At 49.0% G+C, this 14,680-nt stretch overlaps 1 protein-coding gene across 12 annotated transcripts in view; it reads right to left on the bottom strand.

Moving 5' to 3' along the window:
- The window catches only part of DNAH1 (dynein axonemal heavy chain 1), a 78,401-nt gene extending 69,649 nt beyond the window's left edge, over nt 1-8,752 (bottom strand). For 6 of the 12 annotated variants that reach the window (XM_080606254.1, XM_080606245.1, XM_080606244.1 and 3 more), the window contains exons 1-4: nt 8,007-8,752; nt 3,651-3,903; nt 3,008-3,080; nt 467-641 (exon numbers count right to left, since the gene is read on the bottom strand). In XM_080606254.1, coding sequence (XP_080462380.1) covers nt 467-641; nt 3,008-3,080; nt 3,651-3,860 — 458 coding nt within the window. In that variant the 5' untranslated portion in view covers nt 3,861-3,903; nt 8,007-8,752. The other 6 variants (XM_080606249.1, XM_080606250.1, XM_080606248.1 and 3 more) reach the window with 6 other exon arrangements.
- Nucleotides 8,753-14,680: the final 5,928 nt, after the last annotated feature.

The raw sequence follows: 14,680 nt of genomic DNA, 5'->3' as shown, positions 1-14,680 counted from the left end.
TAAGTCTAATTCTAAGTTACCAGTGCAGTCTGAGCACTCAGAAGTGATACAAAACCCATACAGCAGTAGTCTCCAAACTTTCTGATCATGCACCTCTATCAGTAAAAAGTTTTTAACACTAGCCCATACATGTCTATTTATTTACAAATTATATACATGTACTATTACATACATTACAAAACAAACAAAAATATAAATTAAAAAGGGATGAGAAAGATTAAATAAACACCATTTTAATTTTTTAATTTTATTTATTAATGGTACAAAAATATTCTCTTACTGCTCCTCAGTGGATTGTCTTGTACACCCTCTGGGGTCCACACACTGCCTTTTGGACACCACTGCCTTACAAGACAGTATTTTCCTAGGTATTTTTTATATGCCAGCTCATAAAAGCAGGAATCAACACCTTAACCTGCTGAGCCCATTCCATGATGAAGTCTTTAGCCACTATCTGCTTACATACCTCTCTGCTTCAATCCTCTGAGGGCACTGCCCTGGAAGCCTTTGGAAGGCAATCTGCACTTTGGGCTTAAATGACTCTACTGGGAAATCTGACTTGATGAGGTTCTTAGTGGTTGGTCCAGTCACTTGCGCATCCAGGACACTTTCAAAGTCCTCAGGCATCTTGAAGGTTGTGACTAAGAGACAAAGAGAAGTAAATATCTGAAATCACCAGACATCACTCCACTTTATATCCACACACACAGGAGCACTGTGCTATCTACCGGGTTATCTGCAGAAGTTGCTTCACTAGATTTGTGAGAGAGAAATCAAACAGGCAAAGGGGAAACAAACTTTAATGCCTCGGAGATGGAAGATCTTTTTGCCCAATGCAAGATGTCATTACGTTTTTTCACTATTAAAATGATGGCACAGAAGAAGCCTGAGACTGACTCTAATGAGCCTTATTAGCATGCAGGGCACTGACCTGGCTTGGAGGAGTTCCGTTCCCAGCTTTGCTACAGACTTTCTACGTGACTGTGGGCAAGGTTCTGTCTCTAGTGCATGGCTTCCCTCAGTCTCAGAAAAGGGTGGGATTCCCCTGTTTTGCCAGGTTGCTCTGAGAGCAAGGTTCAGTTGTAGCTTGCTCAAGCAAACCTCCTACTCACATCAGCAGTGGTGTGAGAAAAAAATGGGTTAAAGAGCTAACAATCTCACAACTCAGCCAAATGTTCTCAATGGAAATGTGGACTAAGCAAAAAGTATGCATTTCCAAGAATTGGCTGAAATTAAACCATGTCATTTACTCCATAAATAAACCAAACTGTTTGTATAGCTAAACAAGCTGCAAATAATAGAACAGCAGCAAACTGGGAATTTGAAGCTTAACCTAAATTAAGTAATTGCATGCAAGCTTTAAAAAGCACTATTCCCTAGACAGAGCTGAACGCTGAGCCAAAAAATAGATTTTGGTGGAGTGAGAGCTTTTCATCTGATGAACTTTCACACTTGACCAAGGAGAAACTTAAGGTTCTGGTTCTTAAGTGTGTATTGTGGAAGTCAAGCTTTGGTCCCAGTCCTTCACCCTGCAACACGTGCTTCTGTCTGCATCAGGGCTGAGACCCCTTGAATTCAAGGTAATGGCGTAGAGCAGGCAACAGTGCTGAAACCAGACATTTCCTGACCCTGAGGGGGTCCTCTAATAAGGTCATTTGTTTGCCTTTCTTAAGCGGACCCCGACAGCACCCTTGTAGCTGTACACTGCCTGCTTAGGGACTCAAGAAGACAGCTTACTCCTCCCTCTATTCTCCTCTCTTAGGAAGGACTCCTCACATGGAATAAACAGGATCCTAAACATTTGCACTGTCCATATCAATATACAAGCTTATGATAATTTTGAGGAATCCCTAAAATGCAGAGGGTTTACTACTGCTCCTTTAGCCTCATGCACATCTCTCGCTTGGGGTCTTTGCAGAATGGCCCTGATTTGTATTTGTTGTCAGGGAGCACAGCTGTTGCGATTTTGTCACTCCATTGTTGCAAAATCCACCGCACCATCCATTATGGCACTTTGTGCACCATCAACTATTTATGTCAATACTCAGTGTTTCATTTGCATTTACATTTCCAGCCTGATAGCTTCTTCCCCCTTGAAGAAGCAGCAGATCATAAATAGAGATCTGTCTGCACTTGTTAGGGATGAGTCTGTCTTGTCAAGATTCACTTGAGGATGCAATCATTTGTCCTCACTCATGAAAATAAATGTCACTTCTAAGCACAGGAAAGTGGTGTATATATAGTTACCATCTCTCTAAGACTAAAATCCTCTCTAATGCACACTTTCTCCCCACTCGCTGCCAGCCTATGATCCATACCCCCAGGAATGCTGTAGGGGCAGGGAGAGTGCCAGCAGACTTTTCAGCTATGCTCTGTGCCTGTATTTGAGCATCCATGAGACAAGAAGCTCTCGTACGCAGGTGGGACCAGCAGCTCAGTATGCACAATGATCCCTTGCATCAAAGAGAGAACAAGGCACTCGGGGGCGCACTTGGATGCAGAACGAATAAATGAGAGAGGATGATGATTTTGGCTACAGTACCCAGATCCCCAATACGGTTTTAGAGGGCAGGTCCCATTTCACCGCTCTGCATAACCAGGGAAGGGGCACTGCCAGCTCCACACCCAACGACAACGCACGTAAACTCAGCACTCTCCCGGCATATGGCACTGCTGAATGCCATATGCCAAACTCCACATGGGATTTTGGGACCAAACTCCCATGGACAGCAATGCACGCCACCCAGAACCTTGGGGGTAGCTACATCCAGGAGAAAAGGGAGCATGGTTTTACCACCCACACAGACAACATTGCTCTACCTCTACATGAAACTCATTTTTATGGGACGTTCAGGCAGCTCAGCACCTTTCCTGGCTGAGAGGGGAGAATGAAAGCAGTGCACTAACCTATAATGATCAGCCTCGTTCCTGGCACACTCAGTACAAGCACCCATAAGGCTCATGGCTCTGCTTCTTGCCACGTCACCTTTCCTCTCAGTATATTTACCTTTAGGGGTGTGCTGTTCGAGGTCCGCCTGTTTTACTAAAGCATGGTACATACGAGGGGCAGCAGAAACATCCTGAAATACAGTGACGGAAGTGTCAGAGATAACAGAGCACAGTTATAGCACAGTGGGAGGGTGGGCTTAGGTGTCTGAAGAGATGGTGAGACAATAAAACTCACTTTACCAGAGCTTTAGGGACAAATGAGACTGTTAATAAGTCAGAAAAGGCTCAGAGAGGCACACGACCCTGGGAACCTCAGTCCAACAGACAGAGAAGCAGGGGATTTGTCATCAAAGTGCAGCCTGAAGTCAACTTAAAATGTGGACTGATGAGGCAGGCAGTCACCAGGGTTTTACTTCCAGATATCTTCTGTCTGGTCTGCCCTGCTGCGCTGGTATCCTAAACCCAGCAGCACCATGAGGACCGAGACGGCACTGGCCACTGAGGAGAGCAGCACATCTGTGATCAGGAAGAGCCTTATGGCTTTACTTTGTAAGGGTCAAGGCCCTGCACAAAAGCCTCTGAACAAAGTGAAGGGCTAGGACCTGGAATGAAAGTTGTATTTCTCCACACCAGGTGCACCATAGGTACACTTTTTTCCATTTAAGGTCAGTGGTAGAAAAAGAATTGCTCTTTGCACTTACCCCTGAGATGCTGGAGGCTCCTGGAGTGATGACATCAGAGTAAGTCTTTTGTCTAAAGGCTGAGTATTTTTTTGCCTTCTTGTTGCAGCTATCGGGAAGCAACAAATTCATTCTTGGGCTGCTGTCCAAGCATGAAGCCTCATCACTGGTACAGGGAAGTTTGGGTCTACTACCCAGAGATTTCATCAAATCCTTTGTTGCTTTATCCATCTTCCAAGGAGAACAATGCTGCGATGCAACCCTGGGCTTGCTACTGCAAAAAGACATCGAGCCTGTTAAACACCATCCTTGGCACTCCTCCACACCCCCCCCACTGTGCTGGATATCGTTGGCTTGCTAAGAAGATGAGTGGGTAACAAGGAAGGTTCAGCCCCCTGCTTTGGTACCAAGTGCTGCCTTCAAGACCTGGGGGGCATTGGTCTCACATGGCTGGCTGGCTGGCTCACTAACCCTGGGGAAAGAGAACATTCTATTATTCCACATGGGTTCTGGAGGGAAAAGCCAACAGTATGCACATGAAAAGCTGCTCTCCTGAAGCAGCAGGGGCTTCCCGGATCTGTGGCAACAAGCAGAAGGCTGCCAGGAGGATTTGAGTAAACTGGGACTACAACAGAAGTGCTACTTTTGCTGTACCAAACCCCCTTAAAAACCTTGTCACACTTGACTCCAGTGGGAGTAGGCTACAGCCTAGATACCAACACAGCGACTCCGATGTGAGGTCTGACTCTTTCATTTAAATAATTCAGGAGAGATGTTTAAGTATTGCCTGACGAATATTAAAATATAGCCAGAAGCTCCCCTCCCTATCCTCCTGCAGGGGATAATTTTGCTGGTGATCTCAGCTCACAAATAATTCCTATTCTTCCACTTCAGGAGCTGCAAGTCCAGGCAAGTATCACAGCTGCATGGCTGTATTTTATAAAAACCTTCATGCACTGAGAGAAACTAATTAAGAGCAGCCCTCGGACTTTTGGCATGATGATAATGCAACCCTTGATTTTAGGCTTGTCTAAACACAGAGATGACTGGTGTCACTAATTAGTACAGCTAAAGTAACACAAGCCCCTCCAGCCTGTACACACATGTGCTGACAGAACCATGCACACATAGCTGCATAGCTTATTCCTATAAATTATGAGTCAAAGCCCTCTGCAGAGTCTCTCGATGCTATTCTGACCATGATATGGCTTATTCATCACTTCCTGCTCAGAGCTAGACCCGGAGTCCTCACCTAGCCCTACGTGAGTACATTTGCATCCTGCACCCTTCCTAAGACTCAGGCACCTGCCTCGCTTACTTCTGGAGGCCAAGCCGCCGCAGCAGGATGCTGAGTGGGAGTCGTTTGGCTCGCTGCAGCTAATCCTTAGAAAGATCTCACCTGCTCCTGTAGGCCACTGCTGGTGTGTACCTGTCTGGTCCCACTCTGACTGTGAGGTGACGACACGCTGCCCCTTCCTGCCATGCCCTCTGCTCTGCTCTTCGACAGAGTGAAAACTGTGCCCAGCCTACATTCTGGATCAGATTTTTTTTTTCTAAAATTCACCTTGCTGTCTGTCTGCAAGAATGAATCAGGTACACATAGCAGAGAAAGCATTACATGCACGCCTGAGATAAGAGGGAATGACTGTGTGGGTTTATTACTGTAGGTTCACGCCAGTGCACAATTTTGAGAGGCTGAATCAAAAAAGAAATCGGATAATAAATCAAGGTTACCATGATGCGAATCCTTTAAGTGACACGGAGTGAACGAACAGATTGCAGAGGCTTGGGAGATGAGATCAATAATACTCTCTCCCCTCCTTCAAGCTAGAAAAATCTCAAATCCTTCTCTCAGCTTCTCTTTGGCATGGCAACTGGAACCTCATACCTTGAAGAATGAATTTTCCATGGAGGATTTTGTTTTTATTAGCTATTTTATGCTCTGGCCACATCTATTTTAGCAGCCCAGCAGGATTGATTGGTATCAGCCAAGATCCAAGGATTCCTGATGAATCGCTGCTGGACTCCTTGCCGGCTGCACCGGCACAGAGAACAGCAGCAATGCGGAACGAGCCCTGCTGCGGCTCTCCTGCCTCATCACCTGAGCATCCCTCCTGGGAGAAGGGGCGGAGGTAGCAGTGTGACTCACTGTGCTTTTACCTTTTAGGACCAGAATCCATAACCCAACCAATTCAAAAAGCTATCTCCAAGAGGCAAGGTTCATCCAAACCTTTAGCCCGTGCTCCTTTTAGCAGGTCTGGCAATATCTGCCCAGAACCCACAGCCAGGCTGCTGCAAGCTATGGCCAAGCACCCAAGACAGAGAAAGCATGCGCTAAGCCTGCCCACAGCAGGGCTACCTCTTCACTGCTTTGCTCCCTAGGTACTCACTCACACCTCTGTGCAGTCCCTGCTGAGCCCTTTTCTCACAGTTAATCAAACCCCTGTCGGTGTCCAGCTTGAAAACACCTGTCATGCTCTTGCAGATGCACCGAGAGAGGGCCCGGTGTTTGTAACTGCCAACACAAAACTGACACATACCACCCAAACTAAAGAACAAAACCAGGCCTCCAATGTTTTACTGTCAGACAGATGAGTGAAACAGCTTGTCTGAGCATGCTACAGCTGACTGAGAGATGGAGAACTGCTGAACACAAAGGGAATGCTGCTTTCCAGCCAGCCCACCACCACCAAGGAGGTTTCCCAGCACGTGGCTTGGTGCTCCCACCCAGCTCCCAGGAACGGGCTCCACGCTGGTTTAAGAAAAAGAGAGACCCCATCTCTTTCGCTCAACCTAGATGCTGTGCCAAGGGGTTTACTGTGGAGCAATGTGCTCTTCCCCAGCCTCTAGCTCCCCCAGAAAGAACAGCACCCAGGCTCCGGAGATGTCCTCCCAAATCTCCATCCTGTGGTGACCCCGAGCTCCCATCCATGGGCAGGAGGACTTGGCGTGGATTGTCAAGTCTGTTGGCTGCCTGAGATTTCAGCCATATCTGCTACAGCAACCTCAGACAGTGTGAAACAGCCGGCACTTGAAGATTTCTTTGTTGTCGGAGAGATGCTGGAAAAGCAGCAAACCTGGCTTGAGCCCTGTTGGTGTCACACTCCAGTCGCCCGCCACCTCTGCAGCTTTCTCTGCCTTCCCACTTGGAGCACTTCCCTCAGCCTACAAGGGCCAGAGCTGCTCGCTGACAAGGCGAGGTTCAAAGCTGAGCAAGCAAGCTCACTGCAAAGCAATGAGACGTGGAGAGCTTTGAAGGTTTCTGCTTGAAAGCAGGTCCTCCGCAGACACCAAAACCCCCTCATCCCCGGCATCCAGGAGCACCTCCCTGCAATGGCAAACACCCGCCTGGCCTCAAGTCCTCCCAGCTTTAGCCACAAGAAGCTTTGAAAACCTTTTTCCTGCCAAAACGCACGTTTCCCCAGCTGCTCAGTCAGGGTCTCTCACACCTGAAAAGCGTGTTTCCTAGATATACCAGGTGCGCTGTTTTGGGCTAAATTGAGCTACTCAAAATGAGAGCATATTCTAATGGCACTGCTGACACAACATTAGCTACAGCGTCTGTGTGTCATCGTGGCAAAACTGTAATTACAATTTCTCAGTAAATCCAGGCTTTACATATCTGAGAAGAAAAACTCCCATGTGTCTTTTTCAATGTCTGGTAAGAACTTTTGATCTGTTGCCTCTACTTCTATTCTTTGATGCAAAGCTTCAACAAAATGCTCTAAGAAAGCCTCTTTTCTTTCAAATAACATTCAAACCGGCCTAAAAATCGCAACAGAAGAGTACTTAAAAATAAGCTACCCCCTAAGCAAAGCTGTAGATCGAAACCTAACAGTCATTAATCTGAAATCTATTTATCTCTTGCTAGCCAGAACCCCAGCTACGACACCATCAGACATCGCCGTGCAGAAACTCTTTTTTGCTCTAATTTAAGCCCCACACTCTGAGCTCAGGCGAGTCGACGAGCTCTCAACAAACCTCTTTCAACGCCACCCCTTGCCCCAACCCTCCTTCTGCTTTAAAAAGGGAGCTGAAAGGAATTCGGAGTTTCGCACCAGCCTGTTCCCCTGGGCGCGGCGGGGCACCCCGCAAGGCCTCAGCCGAGCCCCCCACAACGGCCGGTTCGCTCCGAGCCCCCCGGAGCCGGGCCGGGGGCAGCCCCCGGGCCTCGGCACCAGCGCAGGCGGCTGGGGGAACGCCAAGCGCCTGGCGGAGGAAGCCAACCCGGGCGGCGTCCGCAGCGCCTTGGAAACCGCCCGGGGGACGCTCTCACCGTCCCGATCCCTTTCTCGCCCTCCGCTGCCCTACCCGCTCCTTCCCCGCCTCCCCCGGCCGCAGCCCGGGCTCGGGGCTTGCCCGGCGGCCGGTACGCACCGGGCCGCCCGCCGCCGGTCTCGTCCTCAACGGAGGGGCCGGGCGCCAACGGTCCCTGCCGGGGGGCGGAATCCGCCGCGGGCGCTTGGGCTCGTCCGTGTGGCGGCCCCGTGCGGCCGTTGCTGCCAACGGCCGCGCTGCCCCACCCCTCCCCGGGCTGCCCCCGGCACCGCAGGGACGCCACAGAGCCCCCTCCGCCGCCACAGGGGCCCCGGGGGCACCGCTCGAGCTGGCACCGCAGAGCCGCCGCCACAGGTTCACCGCTGCCGCCGGAGTCACCGCAGAGTCCCCCCCCCCCCCCCCCCCCCAGCCAGTGCCACACGGCCACTGGTGCTGCCATAGGGTCACCTCAGAGCTGCCCCCACAGAGTGCCCGCCACCACCATAGGGCTACCACAGAGTCACCTCTGAGTCCCTGCTGCTACCAAAGAACCACTGCCACCAAAAAGCCACTACAGAGATGCCACTAGCACCAAAGGGGAGCAATCATTGACTTCAAGCCACCTCAGAGCCACCATTGTCATCACTGAGCTGCCACAAAGGCACCACCATTACAGGGCCACCTTCACAGCCACAGAGCCACCACTGCCACAACAGAGCTGCCACTGCCACCGTGGGGTCACCACAGAGCTGCCATAGGGCTGTGACAGAGCCACCGTTGCCACAGAGCCACCACAGAACCACTAGCAGAGGCCGCCACCACCAAGCTATCACCAGCCTCTGCCTTCCAGGGCTGCCAGCCCCTGGGGTTATTTACAGATGAGTTTATGTACCCGTGAACATCCTAAGCCATCACATCTTCTGGGTCATGCCACCTGGGACGGTTGAATAACCCTATGGGATGTGTCCCTGGAGAACATAATGACCACCAGATGGGCAGACACCCAGCAAGACGAGGGGCTGCAGGAGGAAGGAGCTCACCCTGCTCGCATCCTCATGCAGCCCCAGGGAGATGAACAGGTTTGGATGGACAACTGCTTTGGGGCTATGTACTCAAAAGCACGGCCAGGTGGGGATAGTTCAGCAGGGCTTCCTGGGTAGCCCTGGAGATGGTGTGTGTCCTGTCCAGGGGGACAGAGGATCAGGCCCGTGTCCTGGCTGTATGGCAGCGGGGCAAGGGGCTGTGCCACCAGGAGGCAGCAGAGCCCAGGCAATGAGCACCGTCTCCTCACCCTGTCAGGTCTTGGAGTTTAGGAGGGAAGCACTTTGTCATCCCCGAATTTGCTTAGGAAACCCCCAGGAGTAGGTTCTCGATTACACTGATGGCCTCGTTGCTTTATTTAAGAAAGGAGCACATGCTGGCTTGCCTTGATTAAGTTTAACGTAATTATGGTTCTTCCTGGAGATCCCAGGGGTGGTATCACAGATTGTGCCTCTTGGCCCAGAGGATACAAAGATGGAGCTCCATCGCGCTTTGCATGGGAAAATGCCCGGTATTTTCACACTAGCCTTGTGCCTCTTGCAGTGGGTTTGAATTCACTGCAGGTCTTCCTGTCCCTCTGGTTAGCTGTGCTTCATTTTTGACCAGGCTTTCAAAGTTTGATACAAAATGCTTCGGCAAGCCAGGAGATGAAAACTGAACAGTTTCAATTGGTTGGGCCTTCAAAAACCTACCAAGCCAGAACAGAAGCTAGACGAGTGTGCAATCGATCATGCTCCCCATCAGTGTCCTGAGTGATGGTTGTTTCATTTCCTGATCTGCTTTCAAAAGGGCCTTCTGGTTCCCAAGAAACTCATTCCCCATGGGTGCAGCAGGGTGTGCCAATACCATGTCCCATTTCCACCAGCAGATCCAAAGTGGTAGTGGCTGGCATTTGGCATAGCCAGCTATAGTGTTGCTGAACATCTTTGTGGTTTCTCCTTGTCTCAGCCTGAGTTTAGATACTGTCCCCAGCTGGGCTGGCACAAAACGTTCAGCTCTGTCTTCCTTCTGACAGTTCTTCCTGCTCCTTTTCTGCCATGTGCTCTTTCCAGACCACAGGTCTGCCAGTAGTTACAAGTGGTGATGAGATCCCAAGAAAATGGTTCTCCAAGGACAGGTTCCTGAGTTTCTACCGGACTAGCTTGATCAGTGAGGCTCTATTTACAAGACCTTGTTTCTCTTCTCTGTCTGAAAAGCCTGGCTCCTCTGCTTTATATTGTCCAAGAGCTGTTGTAGGCACTTTTCCTCCCCTCAACTTTCACCCCTTTAGCTCTGAAGCATCTATCCCCAAACCAGCTCAGAAAACACCAGAACAGAGTATCACATACAAGTACACTCTTACAGGGAATGGCCTTCCTCTAGTTATAGGAGGAATAATAAAATACCAAAATGCCCAGCTTCTGTGGACCTCAGAGATGATGCGTGAGTTGTTTCATCACTTGCACCTCTCCAACGTGGGTGGTGAGCACCTTCAGATTTAGCAGTGTTTCCATACCCACCCCACACGCATTTTGCTGAAGGTGTAAATGATCCTCTAAACGCAAGGCCACTGGAGAATAAGGCCCTAGATTTCTCTGTCTCCACACCTACGTGTGTTCCCACACACAAGAGACAGCATTAATCTAGAGTAAAACACCACATGTTGACAACGCTAACGGTACATTTGACAGAATCTACTTAGATCAACCCCCAAAATGCAAACCCACAAGGAAGTCACAAAGCAGGGAGAGTCAGGATGAGGTCTGGCTTCATGTTTCCTGATGCCTTTCTCCTGAAAATGCAATTTGTTTCTGGGAAAGCAACATCAAGACAGATTCACCTTTATATTCCTACTACTTGTCACAGCTTTCTCAATACAGGGCAGATGGTTACCTTGAATTCACAAAGGCTGGGACTGGTGTAGCAGTTCATACCAGCCAGCTGTGAATTCTGTGCTTTCAAACTCTAATTTTACCCTTAATCTCAAACAATGAATGAGACTTTGATATTTGTGTTGGTTAGTTTTCTCCCTCATCTCCACCACCATGCGTCAGCAAAGTGTCTCTCCAGGGCACATTCTCTCACAGTCAGGATCCCACCACCAGCCCAGCCAGAAGGCTTCAGAGAGGATTTTGCAGGCGTTGGTTGCTTATCTGTGGAAGGTGCGCAGAAAGCATGGGGCTGGCCAGAAGTAGGAAGATGGTAGTGAGGGTTGCCAGGGCCACACCTGAGCAGCAGGGAGTGGTGGTGATGGAGCTCAGCAAGACTCAGATGATGAGCTCTCAGCAGACATGGGCAGCAAAGCTTGCAGTAGGCTTTTCTTGGCTGAATTGGCCAGAACCATCTCTAATACAATGCTGCCATCTTCTCTATATGGCCACAAATAGAAAAATCCTTTCAGCCACCATCGAGCTGGGAGATATTTCTGAGGAGAACGTACATGTACTTTTATTGGGATCTTGGTATCAGAGATTTTCCTGAGGATCCCACCCTCTGGCTCCCAAATCCCCTGCAGCTAGACCCCTTAATACCTCAGAAGCCCCAGCCAGATGAGCAGCCAGGTTTCATGCAGCCTGAGGGGATACCTGGGCAGGCCATCCGTCAGGATGTTCACGGGGGACTTGGAGCACCATGGCCCCCCACCCCAGCAGACATGGTCCTGGCACTTCTCCATCTTCCTTGGAGAAAGCATCAAAATCAAGCCCTCGGCCTAACTCCTGGCCCCCAGGAGCAGCAAAGCAGGTGTCAGCAGCTCTTGCTGAGGAGAGGAGGCTGTTGGCAGCTGGGACACAAGTCATCCAAGGTGAGAGTAGCAGGTTCTGCCTCACGAGGAAGCCAATATGGCCAGTCTGTGCTGGGAATGTAGCCTGAGAGGTGACATTTCCTGGCACTCTGCAGAAATCTCAGAAATACAAACAACCTTCAAGCATGCAAAACACAACACTCAGGAAACTATAGATAGAACTGCTCTCTTCTAGGAAATGTATCACCCGCCTCCAGTGAAAACCATCCCAAAAGAACTGCAAGCCACTTCTGAAGAGATACTAGCAGTCTTACAACTCCGGCTTTCCCAGATTACATACAGGGATCGAGGTCCTCAGCCTATTAACTTTGTGCATTCAGGGAGGTTTATTTTTTAAAAAAAATAAGACTGGGGGAAATGACCTGAAGGTCATTTTTCCCTGAAGCCTCTTGAGGAACATCAAGATTTTCATGAGAGAAGTAGAGGTGTCTTGGCTCCCTACCAGGAGGGCTGTGGTTTGGGTGTTCAGTGCAGGGTGTGCGGAACCTCACTTCAGCTCTGTGTTCTGGACCAGACTGATCAGGCTCAATGTTACCCAACAGGTAAGTGTCCAAATCATTTAGTTTGGGGTGAAAATTCCATCCTCTGCTGACAAACGGCATTGCTCAAACTAATGAATTTCTACAAAAACAAAACAAACAAAAACTTTATTTCAACCAACTGGCATTTTATCAAGGAATCCCCGACCTGCTTGGTTTTTTTCTACTTGAAAGCGTGTGCCAAAAGCTGGAATAGCTCCTCATCTGAACAATAATATTGCAAAAGCTGTACAAAGCAAGGCCTGAGCCAATGGGCTGAATAAAATAGATGGGCTCTATTAAAATAGATGTATTTCTTTGTACCAGGTCTTAGAATGGGTCTAACAAGAACAGAAACAGAGGCTTGAGCATGCCAATGTGTCAGAGTGGTGGCTTTCCACACAGGAGGACAACCCTACATTTTGGGATTTAGAATGACTTCAAAACATATCTTCCTGACATTTGTTTGTTGGCTGATTTATTGCACTGAAGTGTCAGCCTGACTTCTTGCCTTTAGTAACAGCATCATCAATATCTGGGCATTCACATCATCTGTGTGGCTGGTGCATCTATTCTTGAAGTGCCTTCCTGCTTAGTAGTGAATATAAAGAGCTGTGTCTAACACAGAGGGAAACCATTAAAAACTATTGGTAGAAAGCAAAAAAACAAGTGTTTTTGCTGTTTTCTGTCTGTTTTTTGTTTTGTTTTGTTTGTTTTTGTATGCAACTGTGATTATTGCAATAACACAAATATGAATGTGAATGCAAACATGAAACTGATAGGAAAATGGAAGATGAGCTTGACCTTTTGTTGCAAGTAGCCTCCCTGGCCTGCACTGGGTGTAATGGGTGTTACTGGTGTGTCCGTCCTGCACAGCAACCTGCAGAGAAGCCATGTCTGGGTGATGTCTGAGTCCAGCAATGGCCACTGCCACCTTGGGAGGAGAAAGGAGACAAAAGAGTTGACATTACAGTGTCTGGCATCTGGAAGTGTGTCCCACTGGGCTCAGCCTTGGCAAGTCGCACGTCACCCTCATGTGATGGCCAAAGCAACCTGCCATTGTTATCAGAACCAGGTGTCTGCTTCCACAGCACCTCCGCGTGCTATGGGGCACTCAGGTCAGTGCTGCTGCTGGTCACTCTTGCCAGCACTACCAGAAATGACGTTTCTGGGAGCTCCACGGGAAAGAAATTCCTGAAGCATAAGGTTGAGCTCCCTCTCCCCAAAGGAAGTGTCATCCACCTAGTAGGCACCAGGTCTTTTGCCTCAGTGAAGACAGCTCGAAAATTTGAAGGGAGCCATGGTCATGGCACTGCTTGCGAGAGACGTAACTGGCAGAAACTGGGTGATCAAGTCAGAAAAAGTAAAACTTCCAAATGTGTATCGTCATCTGGCTAATTCCTGTCTCTCCCCCTGCTGCCTCCTCTGCTGACGCTCCAGTCCCCACTTCAATACCTGCCAGGTCCTTTTAGAGAGCTGACATTTCCATTCCTGACATTTTCTGCAGCTCCATCTGGGAATTAATGGCCGGATATTAGCAGCGATGGGACCGTTTATCATAATTAGTCTCATGAAGCTACTAAGCATCCAACTATTTTTCATCAGCACCGAGGAAATAAACTGCAGAATCCAGTAGACGAGACGGACGATTTATTTATTGATTGATTTATTTTGGTCTGTCAGGATGCGGCTTTAAAGTTTGCCGAGATGAGCAATGCTTCTCAGAGGCAATGACGACAGTAAGGCTGCTTGCCTTGGGTGCACAAGCTGCAGAAAAAAGGCCCTGAACCCCCCTGAGACAGTGAGGAAGCATTTGGTAGCCTGCATCTGCTCTAACCTCATCTCCTGCTGGTATAAAATGACAAGGAAAAGCCCAGGAAGAAACAGCCACCAGCCACACGGTGGCATCATGAATGAAAGCCATCTCAAGGTGTGTTAAAAAAAAATAAAAGAGGGGAGATAATGGGGAAACACCCACTGGGAAAGCAAATGATGCAGGGTTCCATTGACCCTACAAGAGGTGGAACACAGACCAGCAGCAGCTTCAGGGCTGTCATTCAGCTGGGTGTGCCACGTAGTCCTTGGACCTTAATGTGAAAAGGAGGATGCTGCAGACAGCACACATATCTCTGTGACCTCCCAGAGTTGCCTGGGAATGGATGAAGCTGTTTTCTTATTTGTCAGCCCAGTGCCTCATTTTTTACTTTCTCCAAAGGATCATCAGTGGATCCTTCTCCAAAGGATCATCAGGCAGTGAGGCAAAGCCTCATACACAAGAGTGATCAGACTGATCCCTGCAAGTGGAGGAAGATCCCTTGGATGCGATGGGGCTCACCATCAGCCAGTTTCTCTGGGGGAGGCAAGGTCTGCCCTGTAGTAGCTAACACCCACTGTACTCTCAACGTTACATTTTAGGGGCCATTGTAATACATCTTCTGTATTTCTTTGAGCTT

This window comes from Anser brachyrhynchus (assembly GCF_964034855.1).
Source record: "Anser brachyrhynchus genome assembly, chromosome: 10".
Taxonomy (NCBI): Eukaryota; Metazoa; Chordata; class Aves; order Anseriformes; family Anatidae; genus Anser; species Anser brachyrhynchus.
Note: the sequence above shows the minus strand (reverse complement) of the source record. Positions and strands in the feature narration are given on the sequence as shown.